The 15,965-nt window shown below is 35.3% G+C and overlaps 1 protein-coding gene across 1 annotated transcript in view; it reads left to right on the forward strand.

Annotated features, from left to right (window-relative positions):
• Nucleotides 1–15,965, forward strand: part of LOC127849279 (titin-like) — a 215,281-nt gene that overhangs the window by 7,848 nt on the left and 191,468 nt on the right. Inside the window, 2 exon segments of the mRNA XM_052381996.1 lie at nt 14,771–14,884; nt 15,757–15,943. Coding sequence (XP_052237956.1) covers nt 14,834–14,884; nt 15,757–15,943 — 238 coding nt within the window. The 5' untranslated portion in view covers nt 14,771–14,833.

The following is a 15,965-nucleotide window of genomic DNA, read 5'->3' on the forward strand; positions in this document are numbered from 1 at the left end:
CCCGCGGATGATGGGTTTCTGGTAGATTGGGCGGCAGCGTCCGGTAGAGTTCTTGTAGTTGTTGGTTTGACTCTGCGGTAGAATAACTCGTGGAATCAAAATCATCGTTAGATACAGTTCATGGTGTTGACATTAGTCTTGGTAAATTATATACAATGTGGCAATAACACATATTTCAAACGTTCGTTGCAGATTATACGAGTGTTCAACGCATCTTGGTTAACTATAGACAACATCCGAATAATACATGTTCCAAACATTCTTTGAAGATTATACGAGTGTTCAACACATATATACAGTCACAATAGATGAATACGGGTGATATATCGATCGATGTAGTAGTGCACTAAACAATTGTTCGTAGATTTTAGTTTTCAAGTATATCGTTCTGTTCATTATTGACGATAGTAGGTAATATCCAGTAAACAGCCCATGGTGCTGTTTATGGTTCACAACTTGGTTGTTGACAAGTTGTTATCGCCAAGGATCATCCTGGTGTCGTCGTCTGGAAGGATTTGTTACCCTCGTAGAGACGGGTATAGGGATGACAGTGTTCTCGGTCGTTGTGGGGGTGCCGAGGGCTTTTTGACCTCAGACACGAGAGGTTCGTGCGCCACATCACAGGAAGCCACGCCCACATAACCCGGGGGACTGATTTCTCCCAGGTGCATATCATCGTTGGCAGATCGGAATTGGGTAATTATGGGACGATTAGATCGGGTCATACGTTTACATTTACAGTAAATAAGGAGTGCTGCACCAGAACTCAGAGCGGTCGCTACACCTATGATAATGTAACCCCATAATGGGAAGTCACCTGATGTCGTGTCAATGTCATTTAATTGTCTGATACTCTGCAGTTTTGTTATTAAAGCTTCCATAGGTATTTCTTTGATGTTTGATAGTTCATGAGGCATTTCGGTTTTAGTGAAATTAACGAGAGAGGTATGGAATGGTTTCCAAATGGAAGAACCCTTAAAGGTAGGTATGTCGAGTTTGTCGGTCTGAAGCCGGGTTTGACTGGAGTTAATGTACCAGGCATTTAATGTAAAGTATTCATTGTATGCGTGACAGTTCATGGGTACATTAACAATGTCTATGGGAGCGATAGCGCGAGCGGATATTTTATTTTGGGAATGATCTTGACATATCTTTACGAGGCGTAGGTCTTGTCTAGAGACTATCGCCCAGTTACCAGATCCTAAATATTTGGCATCAGGTAAGACGGTGTTAGGGTGTATGATCACCTTGCAATAATCCTTTATGTGCTGAGTGTTGTTAATCATAATGGCTATGACGCATAATTTAGACATGTCTACTTGGTAGAATGGGGATTGTACGTCACATGTACGTCGCGCTTGACAAGTTTTCAGTTCGTTATTTGTCAATAGGCAGTAGTGATTTCGCGCTTGATCAATCAAGAAGCCCTTAGTTTCCAGTTCGTATCTAGCGGACATGTTATAGTGGATCTTATTGTCATTGATAGTTTCGTTAATGGGTGAGTAGGGCATATCGAAATTGAATACTTCATATACCTCGAAAGAAGCTCCTATCTCGAGGAGAGGGATGTCCATTGTAATGATAATAGTAGTAGGTGACATTACGACGGTCGTTGAGGTAGATTGGTAATAATGCCATAGGTCGGTCTTGGGATTAGCTGGTAGTTGTAAATTATTAGGCACTTTTGTCGCAATGTCTAATAGTACGTCTTTCAGGTGAATAGGTGAAATAAGAGATGGAAAAAGTTTGCCAGTGCTGAGCATATTAAGTTGTCCTTTAAACGTTTCTAGATATAGTGATGCGTGGAAAACAGCCTGACGTAATTCATCAATCATGATCTTCAGGGAGTTGTAATTAACCGTATAATCTTGAACAGCATGGGTCATTGCCTGTAAACGTTCATGTGTGTGCATGATTTTGTCGTCAAGTTGTCTGAGGGTAGATATCAGAGTGTAAATGGAGTGGCGATTCTCAGTTATGTGTTGTTGGGTAACATTGAGAATAGATAAACTATTTTGTAACACATGGATAATAGTTTTTTGGCTTTCTTGAAGTTGATTAACGTGTGTTTGAATATTACGGATGTCAGAATCGTCAGCTGTGCCGAAAAGAAATTTAAAGAATCCGCCTAGGGGTAACAATGAGCGTTTCTGGGTATGACTGAGCGTTTTATAATCTAGATAGCTGTCAAGTACGTTGTCATGGTCAGAACGGATGTATTCGATTTCCGTATGGAGTTGTGCTAATGATTGTTCAAAGGCGTCTGTTTTTAAAAGTAGATCATTTCGTTTGAATTGGAACATCATGTCTTTCGTGGTATTTGTGATATCGTTTAGTCTTGTTTCAAGTTGGGTAAGAAATGTAGAGAAGACGTTGGTATCGAGAAGTAGGGCTATTTGCCAATGAGCTCTGGTCACAGACACTTCGTTAACTTTTTGAAATATAACATTTTCGTTAATCTCAAGTCCCCCGATCATGCGCAACGATAATATAAAAACAAATGATGGCAACATCATCTGAAATATTACAAAGAAGAAGTATATTATCCGATTTGGTTACTAACTAAATGCTATTTACATAACTTGAGGTCATTCAAACGTATAGACGTCAACGTTGCTTGTGTGGTCGTTACGGTAAATATTACATATGATCGGCTATTGCTTCTAGGCACCTGAAAATCACTTTCTTAATAGATTTATTAGATCTTTGACGTTGTCGTATGGATTTTCTTTTTTTGTGCTTAATAGCTATTTCATCAATTTGCATGTGATTATCGGTCGAATCGGTGTCCGATTGACGTGGGGGCGGATATTGTTGTTCAGCCCTATCGTATTGATGTGTGTCAGATTCGCTAGAGTTTGACGCATTGTATTTGAATTGTTTTTTCCGTAAATGTTTTTGCAATTCTGCTAAGGGGATGTCTTCCTCCTCGTCAGAATTGTCCCGAATTTGACGAGTTTGCCTAGTTATGATAGGTAACCCTTGTATTGACTTACTTAAATCACTATCAGACTCACTAGTTTCGGCAAAAGCTAAATTTGCTTTCCTTATGGGGCGTCCCATATTAGTATTTGATATAGGCCACTCATTTATATTAGCATGTCTTATTTGGTCAGCATGGACTTTAATAGTTGAGTTGTCTAATTGATTCTTTATTATGTATGTTAACGGTGATTTTTGTTCGATAATACGATAATATGGTCTCCATTTACTGTCTAATTTATTTGTACGGTGTAAGTTCTTATAGTAAACGGGGTCATTAATCTCGAATTTAATGTCTTTTGTATTTTTATTCGCATATTCGGCTTGTTTATCTTTAGATTTTTGAATTTGTGCACACACCTTTTTAAATGATTTGTGTTGTTCTTCTAATATTATTTTATGATAATCTTCGCCGTGATATTTACGCCTAGGTTTTAACAAATTGTCTATTGGTAGGATGGGGTCTCTGTTAAATACTAAAAAGAAAGGCGAATGTTTTGATGTTTCTGAATGGGAAAATCGCATAGCTGCCAAAGACATGTTTAAATGTAAATCCCATTGTTGTACGTTTTCTTGAACGCGTTTTGATAGTATATTGTTCATAGTCGAGTGAGAGCGTTCATTTTTACCGTTAGCTTCTGGGTGATATGTGGACGTTTTGACATGTTGGATATTCAGGGATTTTAATGTTTCTGTAAACGCCGTACTAGTAAACTCTTTACCATTATCGGTAATTATCCTTATGGGACATGAATGACGACAATAAATCTCGTTTACTAACAGGTGTATTACGCTATCGGATGACTTATCCGGCGACGGAAAAGCCTCTATATATCCTGAAAATTGATCCACGAAACATATTATATATCTATTTCCGGAAAGCGTTGTTGGGTATGGTCCGCATATATCTATGGAAACGACCGAGAAAGGGAATGGTGGTATTGCGGTTTCTGATGATACGGGAGCTTTAATTGCTTTCAAGTTTCTAGTTTGACAGACAATACATTTCGACACGTAATCATGCAATTCTTTGAACATTTTAGGCCAATAATATTTCTCTTTTATGGTATGAAAAAGTCTTTGAGAACCACCGTGTCCATTTTCGTCATGATATTGATTAATAATTAAACCTGTCAGGTGTTTAGGTACAAAAAGCCTAAAGGTAGGTTCTTCATCGACGCTCGATATATAGTATAATATCTCATCAACCATAATGAATTTTCCATCTTAGTGTTTGTTTAGTTTCCCTAATTTTAATCTCGTTTTAATCTCAGATATGTGTGGGTCTTTTCCTTGTTCAATTTCCATGTTACAATCGTTTATTTTATCGGGTTCGATTGTCTCGTTATTCATAACCGTTTGTGGGATCGTGCTATTATCAATTACTTGTCTGTGATCGATATGCGTAGAGTCAATTACATTAATTTCGCGCGCCTGGTTTTGTCTATTTATTTCCGAACTAATCGTATAATGTTTATCGTTAATATCTAATTCTATTTCCGTTTGTTCGTCTCGGTCATTCGTTATTTTGGTATTTGGTGGTCGGCTTAGAAAGTCGGCAATTATGTTCTTTTTTCCCGATATATACTCAATTTTGCAATTGTAACCTGCTATACTTAAGGCCCATAATTGTACTTTCTTGTTTTGCATCGGAGATTCAAGAAGGAATTTTAACGGGCGATGATCCGTTTTGATAACAAATTCGGCGTTGTGTAAATAATGGTGTAATTTATTTAGACTGTAAAATATGCTGTAACATTCTTTCTCAATAGTACTATATTTACATTGCGTTGGGTTTAATCGGTGGGATAGAAAGAATATCGGTTTTTCCCCTACATAATCTCCGGTTTCATTATCCCCGCATTTTTGAGTTAAACAAGATCCAATGCATTTATCTGAAGCATCTGTATACAGAATATAACCTTTATTCGGGTCCGGATAGGAAAGGTAAGGAATTTGCGTGAACGAGTCTTTTAATTGTAAGAAACTATCTTCACATTGTTTTGACCATGTAAATGGGACATTCTTTCTCGTGAGATTAATGAGAGGCTCTACTACTTCTGAATACGACGGACAGAATCTCCTATAAAATCCCGCTGCACCTAAGATAGATCGTACATCGCGTACGCACTTTGGTCTAGGGAATTGTCGGATCGCTTCTACTTTTAACGGATCTGGTCTTATACCGTTTTCATCTATAATGAAGCCTAGGTATCTAGTCTCCCTTTGTAAGAATTGACATTTTGATAGTTTAAGCTTTAGGTTATGCTTACTGAGACTTTGCAGTACTGTATCTACGTGTGATAAATGAGATTGTAAGTCAGGTGAAAATATTAGAATATCATCCAAATATGCTACGGCGAATCCTTCACAACCCTTAAGTACTTTATTAGCTAATTCTTGAAATATCGATCCCGCCCCAGACGCACCGAATGGCATAACGTTAAAGTGAAATAGACCCCTAAACCCTGAAGCAAAAGCCGTTTTTTCTCTGTCTTCTTCTTTTATAGGTATTTGCCAATAACCCGATATTAAATCTAAACTGGTGAAATATTTACTTTTCCCTAATAACGCCAATATATCATCGATTAATGGTAATGGATATGCAATTGGTTTTGTAATTTTGTTAAGCTGTCTGAAATCGACGCAAAATCTTTTCTCTTCTTTTTGATCTTTATTTGAATCAAGGTTATTTTTCTTTTTGTCTACTAAAACAATAGGGAAACTCCACGAACTTCGCGATGGGCTTATTATGTTTGCCACTAACATTTCGTCAATAGCTTTATCTATGAATACCTTATTGTTTAATGGTGTTCGATACGGTCTTAATTTAATGGGAGGATGGTCCCCTGTATCGATGTTAAATTCCATTGCTGTAGTTTGTGTTAGTTCTAAATTATTTCTTGCGAAGAGAGTTCTGTGTTTTAAGAGTATTGGAAGAATATTTTCTTTTTGATCTCCAGCGACATGTAAATCTGATAGAATCTCATCTTTAGACAAACCTGATTTGGGTGTATTGTTTTTGATAACGCTTTCGATAGAACATATTTCATTATCTTGGATAGATTGAAGTTGGCCTATGGGACAATTACGTCTTAGTCTAATCGTTTTATGGGTATTGTTTATAATTAGAATAGGGAATTTACGATCACGCGTTGTCTTGACTACTGAGTTAACGATTGTTAAACCGGGTTCGTTATCAAAGAAAGAATTACTTATTCCAGTAAAGTCATAATTTTGATTTGAGCGTAAGCTGTTTTTTTTCGTCCTGGCAAGGAGTCTATATGCAGTTTGTGGTTTAAGAACGGTATGCCTAGTTAGCCTCGCTATTACCGAAAGGTGTACATCTTCTTCCAGAGGTACATAACAATCTTTTATTCTTAAACATCCTAGATCAAAGTATACACGGACACCGTTGTCTTGTAAAAAATCTCTCCCTAGTATTACGTTCCTATTAATGTTTTCAACGACAAAAAATGTATGTTCAATATATATACTCCCTATTTTAAATTTTAATTTTACATTCCCGCGAATGTATAGCGAGTTACCATCGACCGCTTTTAGATTAATTTTTGTCATTTTAAGTGGTGGTTTGTGTTTTAATAGATCATAAGCTCTTTTACTAATTACGGAAAGTTCTGCACCAGAATCTATCAAGCTCCTAAATTTACAATTTCCTATTGAAATGAGGCAAGAATTTGGGTTTCCACACAAAGCAATATTATACGTCTTTACGTTTCCGTCGTTACCATAGACCCCTTTTTGGTACGACGTTCCTAGTTTTTTTGATTAAGGTATGGTTTTCTTTGAGTACATTCTCTACTGAAGTGTCCCAATTTTCCACAATTCCAACAGTCTATTTTGTCTTTCCAATTTTTGTCATATTCGTTCTTACGTGCGTAATTGTTTTGACCTACCGCGTATGCATTTATTTCGTTTTTCCTACGTCTACAGTCTTGTATAACATGACCCTGTCTCTTGCAATACCTGCAAGTGTTTGATGGTCTCAAATGATCGATTTCCATGGGAACAGGTCTATTAAGTGGTGTTTGAACTTGATTATGACTCAAATGTGACCTTAATTCGAATCTTGCTCTTACATTTTGTTCGGCTAATGCGGAATTGACTGCTAACGCTAAAGTAGTTGGATTTTCTCGCATTAATTTAAGGCGTAAATAATCATGTCTCAGGCCGTCAATGAAAGTTCCAATTAACTGACTTTCGATCATCTCGAGGTTATCCTCAACATTTTCATACGCTTCACTAGATAAAGACAGAAGTCGTTCCGCGAATAATTGGACATTTTCGTCGGGTTTTTGTTTGAGTGTTTTTAAGAGAGCGAGAGCATAATGAGGGTCCTGGATTTCTGCGAATCTTATCTTAAGTTCATTTTTTAAGGTTGCCCATGACTCATCAGGAAAATCAGTCAAATACCTCTGAATGTAATCGCTAACAAGTCCCCTACTAGATTGGTAAGCTACTAACTTCAATTGATCCCCCGCCAAACGTGAAAGTACCCCATATTTCTCTATGTTTTTGATCCAATTTTTGTATTCTTTAGGATTTCCGTCATAAGTTTGAATTACTTGTGAGACGCTTTGAGTTCCGATAGCATGTGTTACTCCTCTAATTTGTTCGCTTAAATTTTGAAAGAATTGTGGAATCGCTTGATCTGCCATCTTAGATAATTAACCATAGGAAAATAAGTCAGTCACTCACCGAATATTTGCCCGTTCGTTGTGGAGGTCCGGCACGTCTTCTTCCCTCTGGCCCGTGAAAGAAGTGGTACTTCTGGTTGATCCTGTGTCACCGCGCACCAGTTAAACACGTGTCACGTAATCGGATGTACTTTAGTGAAGATAAAACAAGTCTCTGATGTCTAAAATATTTCTTTTATTTTGCTCTATTCTCTAACACCAAAATTGTACTATAATAATTTCAAAGTCAAAGTAAATAACATAACGTGAATAATTCCTAAGAGAAAGCGAGGCCCCGTCTGCCTATTTTGAGGATTATTTATACTGATCCCGTTGTGTATTCGCTTAATTCGTGACCCACGCCTGTCAACAAGTAATGGACGTCACAGGGCTTGAATTACTTTTTTTTTTCAACTCGCAAAAAATTGCTAGTTGTTAATATTTCAACTCGCATTTTTTATTTCCAACTCGCAATACAAGTTTTCATAATAATGCATCCTTTGGTTGATAAAAAGTGATTGGCGATGTTCACTAAGCACTGAAAGGATGGACCTATGTTTATTTTAACTAAAAACTTCAAAGCAACATTGTAACACAATTGAGTGTAAAGAGTATTTTTTTTTATATCAGTTATATCATCCAAAGTTAATGCCTCGGTCCATATGGGGCGACATCTGGCCTTTTGCTACTGTTGCCACTGATCCACCACCTATTCACAGCTCTGCGTGGCTGGAACCCCTCATTATCTCTGATAGAGATTCGCATTAATTGGTCCATCCTTTCAGTGCTTAGTGAACATCGCCAATCACTTTTTATCCTTTTCATAACAGAAAAGCATCTTTCACACTCAGCATTGCTGAGGGGGTAGAGACCAATCAGATGAATCGCAGAACATCTTACACACATTGCCGTCTTGGTCTCTCTCCGTGTTCAAAGTTATTTTTAGCTCGTCTTCCCATTTCTTAACTGTTTTGGCATTTCTTTTTATCTGGTTCGGCCTCGGCTTTTTTGTCTTCCACAGAGGAGACGGAGGAATTCGCCACAAAAAAGCTAGTTATTTTTTTAGTAGACGACATTTTTGAGTTTTTAAATCGTCTGCTAAACGTGTTCCGTCTATTTATAAGAATGAGGAATTAACGAAATGAGCTTCGTTTTAAAAAAAACTTCATACTGAATAACTATCGCCAATTTTCACTTAAGAAGGGAATAACATACTTTCAATTGCAATAATATAATTTTCAATGTTCTTTACTAACTATATCGGCAGAAAGATACAGTGCAGAGCGTAAATATATTTTAAAAAATATTTCGTAAAATTATTTCTGCTAGAACGGAAGTAACCGCTGAAATACATTATGCAAATTAGGGTAATTCCAATTTTCAGATCTATTTTTAGATCGAAACTAGACGGGGTTTAATTATTTTCGTACTTGGTCGGAAGACTTTCGATCGGCGAACAAATCTTGTATTTAATCCAAGATCTTTAAGCACCTTGTTTGTTTTTTCCCCAACTCGCAAAAAATGGCGAGTATCTAAATGTTGCACTCGCATTTTAGACGTGTTTTTTAAAATGTACTCGCAAATGGCCTGTTTGCGAGTGCTTAATTCGAGCCCTGACGTCAATGTGTGTATCTTGACGTATATAGACAGATGATGTATGATCCCTACAGATTTTACACCGCCTGTAATCGCGGGCCCCTATGTAATTTGACAAGCCAATTTGTGTTCACAGGTGTATTCACACCTGGAACACGCATCGGAACGTCAGTCCTCTCGCTTAACGTATTTACCAACCATTTATATGCATTTTACGAGTCACGAATCTTGCTTAATGGATTTACTAATTGCCTATATGCATTTTGCGAGTCACGACCCCCATGTTTTCTGTTAGTTACATCTCGCTGAAATATTTCTATTGACTTTTCATAAAGTAACATATTCATTATAACCCATTACATTACACATCTACATAATCAATTTCAAATTTCATTACACCCTACCCGAAGGTTCTATTTCCTAAATTAGTTTGTTTATACAACAATAACACGACAATAACAACACAATAATGTACAATGAGATAAATTCTATGATTATATATATTATATGTATACCCTACCCGAAAGTTCTATGACGTTACACAACTCACTCTTTCAAATGATTTTTTTCTATTATTATATATATTATATGTATACCCTACCCGAAGGTTCTATGAGATAAATTCTATTATTATATATATTATATGTACATTACGTTACAATTTTATAACATTCAATGAATGAAAACAATGATTGTAATCCCACTTCTTTGCCTTTTCTTGTCGAATAATGGTGTCTGTGCATCAATGAAGTATAAAATGAAGTTCAAAGGAGTGATAGGATTTCATAAAATAGAAATATTAAAAAAAAAAAATAAAATTACAGTCCTTGATTTTGGTGAACATGCACATGTGGAACACTTTCAAATATCAATGAAAACAATATGTAATCTTTATTACCTCAGCCTGTGTACAGTCCTTGATTTTGGTGAACACACACAAGTAAAACACTTTCAAATATCAACAAAAACAATATGTCATCTTTATTGTTGTTTGCTTATTCATTTTTTTCCCTGAATACATCATACAGCCTGTGTACAGCCCTTGATTTTGGTGAACATGCAGAATGTAAAACATTTTCAAATGTGTATGACCCTTTTGATTTAGGATCAGATTATCTCGAGCCTCTTTGTTGTAAGTTTTTGCACTGATATGTGCACTTGTGAACAGATTGTTGTTGTTTGGTTGTTGTTCCCAAGCACATTCTTTTGCTATACCACTGGTCTTTAAACAAGATTTATGTGAGTTTTTTTGTTTGCCTTATTGTAGCTGAATAACATTTATCAGGGCAGAACAATGAAAGTTGAATTTTTATATACATCTGTAATTGATATGAATTTGTTACTTTAAGAAAGAACCTTTTCCAACAGGTTTTGAAGATATTTAATTTATATGAATTTGTTATTTTAAGAAAGAACCTTTTCCAACAGGTTTTGAAGATATTTAATTTTAATAAATACAAATAATGTGAGCTCTTTACTCATATAATTTATACAAATTATCTCCATAATAGTATGTGCTTGTTTAAGTCTTATTGATTGGCATATAAAATGCCATTGGCATACCGAGATACCAAAATGTGCAAAAGATCGTCCTATGTTACAAATATCTTGTACTGGCAGGTTTGGAGATTATTTAATATCCTGGTTGATGAGACACTTGTTGGTACAAAATGCATAAGCTATTTGCACTTTACCTACACTGGGAAGACACTTTGACATTAAAAGATTTGTGGTGGGTAAAATATTGAAGTTGTTACGTTTGCATTTTTGTCAGGTGTTTAATAGTTCACACTTGGAGATGAAAAATAAAGTTAAATATATTAACAACGCACATCTGGAGTTTAAACCTATTCTGTTGTCACTAATTCATTTAAAGCTGTAGAGTGACAGATCCACTCTCAAGACTATTTTATGGGAAGAACCAGTTCTTGGTGGCCTTTGAACAATCTTGCAAATGCTTCCTGAATGGATATTGAACCGAGGGCACAAGAGAGAGAAATAATTAAACTCTCCACTGTAGCAGCATTAAGTATGTGATGTTCATGTGATGTTCAGCTTGACACTCCAACATTGGCTGTCACTGGTTGAGAAAATATACTCACAGTTCTTGTGACATTTGCTTTTCAGCTTTTCATGGATGCAGTTTATCTGCTAGATTTCCCATGTTTGTTTATATTAACCCTTTCCCACTTAGAAGCTAAGTGAAAATGGCCATGTGCAAACAGCATAAGACAGAAAAGCCTGCAAGTAACTCGCAATCTGTTCGGGTTTTATGCTGTTTGCTGCTCCTCAGTATCTAAGAATTAGAGATTAAGCCTTAAAAACTTGTATCTAGCAAGAAAGGTCTTAAATTGAAAATAATTTTCTAAGGGACTACAAATGCATGAAAATATGTATCTAAGTGGTAAATGGTTTATATAATATGATATGCAGAGTCCATCATCACTTTGCAGCACATTTAAAAAAAAAGTTTTTTAAGGGAAGTTAGAAGAGTGTGTTCAAGTAATAATGCAACCAGTATTTGTAAAACCTTTTTTCCTTTAAAAAGGAGAATACAGAAGTCTGTCTATCTTACACATATTGTAAGTCATATAGTTTCTTTCAACATGTGGCATCATACTGTTGAGATATTAACACAATATTGTAATGAAAATAGCAACATGTGCTGCAATAAAACCATGGCATTTTAGAGCTCATGTCACCAAGAAGGAGAGTGAATACTTTGCCATTTTTTTGTGACATTTGTTTTAATTACCTTTTTACACCACTAAGCTTGATGTTCATACGTTTTTGTATCATGCAGATTTTCATTTATTTAAAGGAATAACAAAAGGCCCTGTATTTTTGGCATGCAAAATTTGGTGTTGATCATATGCTTGGATGCAATATAAGTAACTTTTATTTTATAATGCCAAAAAAAGCTGTTTGTTTCCACTATATTAAAGTGATATTATGGGCATTTTGCACTGTTGAATTTAGCTGAAAAGAATTAACAGGTCAAAAGAGTTAGTTAAAATATGGTTACTGATCAATTATCTGCAACTCATCTTGCTACCAGTTGTTTATAAAAATATATTTTATATTTGATATTCTTCATGACCCACCCAGTCCTGTAAGCCGAAATGATCTGTAAAACAAAATTGTGTCTTTGTGTCGTATGAACGAATCTGCACTAAAACTAAATTTAGTTTCAAATTGTACATGCATATCAGTTTTCAAACGAAAGTACGGTTGATATTCAAATGAATTATTTTTCTCTTTCCGGTATATTGTTTTAGTATGTTGACGCTGCATTAACAAATATAAGTGTATATGAAGTGAAAACACCAAAAATAAACAACGGTTGCGATAGACACCTTTAAACTGTTAGATGCCCATAATATCACTTTAAGCATCTGTAAAAAAATATGGTATGCAGATCTATATCAGTCCAATTATAATTTAGTTGAATTATTTTTATGTCCCCCACCACTATAGTGGGTGACATAATTGTTTTTGCCCTGTCTGCTGGTTGGGTAATTGGTTTGTTTATTTGTTTGCTCCAACTTTAACATTTTGCCATAACTTTTGCAATATTGAAGATAGCAACTTTATATTTGGCATGCATGTGCATCTCGTGGAGTTGCACATTTTGAGTGGTGAAAGGTCAAGGTCATCCTTCAAGGTCAAAGGTCAAATATATAGCTTCAAAGCGGCGCAGACAGGGACATAGTGTTTTTGACAAACACATATCTATTATACACTAGCTATTTGTTCACTATAATATTAGGATGTTCAACTGTAGAATCTTCACAATCTCTTTCTAACATTTCTTTCTTTAATATTGTGTCAACATTAATTTAGCAAATATGATGGAATGTTGCAAAACTGATTGGAAACTCAACATGGAATAGCTCCATGAAGTTTAAGGTAGGCACACAAGTATGGGGTTGAGTAGTGTTGTGGAAACAAACAACTTTTTGTATGCCCAAGAAAAGCTGTGGAAATTGTGTTCTGTTTAACAGAAAGAAATCCAGTTTTAATTGATAAATTAGCTTAGTTTATGATTGTCTTTTTAGGAGTTATTTTAACCGTGTTTTCATAAATATTAAATGATACTAGAATTTAAGTAAGTATAAAATCAGTGGCTTATCTTTGTCATATAGCACATAATATGTGACCTATTTCTTTAAAGGGACCTTTTCACAGATTTTGACATGTTTTGAAGTTTGTCATTAAATGCTTTAAACTGATACTTAGCAATTCTCGTCATGTAACAAAATATAGCGATAGCAACAGAACTCTCCAAATTATTCAAATGTTTCACATATGTAATGTTTTATAATTTTCAGGTTTTTAAATTGTCAAAAGATGCATATACTTGATATTTTAGAACATAGTAAATGTTCAGTATTACTGTTCCCTTGCTACAACGAATATTTGCAAATCTGAAACATTTTTTTTCAATTTTGTAAATTTACTGAAACATGAAAAGATCTCTTTAAAGCTTGTGTTGTTCTATTCAGTGCCTTTCAGCCTTAAAAACTGATGAATTAAACAGCTTTCACAGGCACTTGACCAAAACCAGACCATTGAAAGCCTGCTGAGCAATGACCTTGACTCCAGGCCAAAATAAAATCGACCTTTTTATGCAGGCACTTGTCTTCACTTAACCCCCTTGCATGGTTAAATTATGCATTAATCATGCATGAAAGAGAATCTATTTATTTGCAATTTAAATGTTTTCCTGTGGGGTATGCGTTGACAAATTGAATTATTCAGCTTGATTTTGATGCAGTGTAAGATGATAGGAATGAATACAAGTTGTGTTTTTTTAAGTTGATCACTGTTTACCAGCTAAGACTCAAATATTAATGAATCACATAGAAATAAGTTCTAGATGTGAGCACATCCATGTTATAAAAATAATTAAAGAGTCTGATGAAAACTGTTCCTTTTTTTATCCTCTGCGTCCTTTAAAGTAACATAATTATATACTCAAAAGCAATTAATATTTAACAAAATATTTCGTAAAATAAAGTTAGCCCCTAAAAAAGCAAGTGTTCCTTATAGCAATAGCCAAAATGTAAACACTAGATGTGGTATGGTAACATAGATTTAACAATCGATACAAAATTCACATTATTATTTTTTTGGAGCACAATATATTCCATTTTAATTTCCCTTTAACGTTTGGTTATTGCTATAAGGAACATTGATTTTGTATGTGTTAGCTTTATTTCATGAAATATAGTACGAAATATTCGTTGATTTTGAGTATTAATGGGCTATAAAAATGCAGACTCAAAGTATCTGTTTATTTGCATCATTTCTGTACATAGCATATTCAATCGGGCATTTTTAAAGCATTATATTTTTAGTTCCATCATAGTATTTTTAGATTTGATGATATATGTGTGTGTATATATATATATATATATATATATACCTAACCCTATATATATATATATATAAAAATGATGCATGTTAACCTGTGATTTGTTTGTGATTTTCAGCCTCAGTTCATCAACCTGAACCGTCTGTACAGTTTTGTTGACAAAAATCAGCTGATAGGCAGCATGGGAGGTACCCTCATGTATCACCATGCATACTGGCTTAAGAACAGACAGGTAACTGCAACCTTCCTCAATGTTCTCTTGACTTTGCTAACCTCCCCTTCACTTTAAGAACTCTTGTTGGCAATATACTTGCTTGGTGATGTGTTTTTTTCAACAGCATTAAATCTACTCACACTCTCTTGTATTCACCAAACAATTCTTAGACTTAAGAGTAAAGAATGATTAGAAGGTGTTCAATGTCATTATAGACTCAACATTTGAGCCATCCTCTGTGAAAAGGGGAGTTTAATAAATGTTTGTAAAGTGTTGTCCCAGATTAGCTTATGCAGTCTGCACAGGCTAATCAACAACGACACTTTCCGCCAAAAAGATATTTTTGCTAAGAGATTACTGTCTTTAAACATAAAATATCATAAAAGCGGAAAGTGTCGTACCTGATTAGCCTGTGTGGACTGCAGAGGCTAATCTGGGACGACACTTTACACACATGCATTAAACCCCCTTTTTACAGAGCACGGCTTATTTATATAGTTTAAGAACATTACAGTTTTAAGATAATTCTTCAATTTTAGAGTTAATTCTATGAACTAGTTGGTGAATTCTGCCCAGGGCTAGCTAACCTAACTAGGCAGTATTATAGATGACACTTTTCTATAAAATGGAAGTTGAAAGAGTCAACGATGATTTACATGTGCTGACTGCACCGGTAATCTGACTTATAATATAATAACAATATAATATAATACAATACAATATTCTCATACAATTTTAGGCCGTGCATAACTTTGCTGTTGCATACAGTTTCTATATTTTTATTGACTTCTGTATATAAAAAGTAAAAAAAAAGCTTATAGTATAAAAATTAAAAACTATAAAAGACATAATGGTTTACTTGGAATTTCATAAAACATTATATACCCCAGGGCCTTGAGAAGTTTCTACGGGAAGCCCGCGCTGCGGCATCCCACTTGGACACATCAGAGTCCGAGATCAGTTTCCAGTACCGTAACCAGGCGCCCGAGTCTCCTCTGAGCCCCATAGACGCCCTGCAGAGGCACAGGAAGTTCAGGGACCAGTGCCTCGCTGTGCCGTCCGTTGTCATCCAGCAAGGTTGGTTACAAGACACTGATTT

This window comes from Dreissena polymorpha, chromosome 10, assembly GCF_020536995.1.
Source record: "Dreissena polymorpha isolate Duluth1 chromosome 10, UMN_Dpol_1.0, whole genome shotgun sequence".
Classification (NCBI taxonomy): domain Eukaryota; kingdom Metazoa; phylum Mollusca; class Bivalvia; order Myida; family Dreissenidae; genus Dreissena; species Dreissena polymorpha.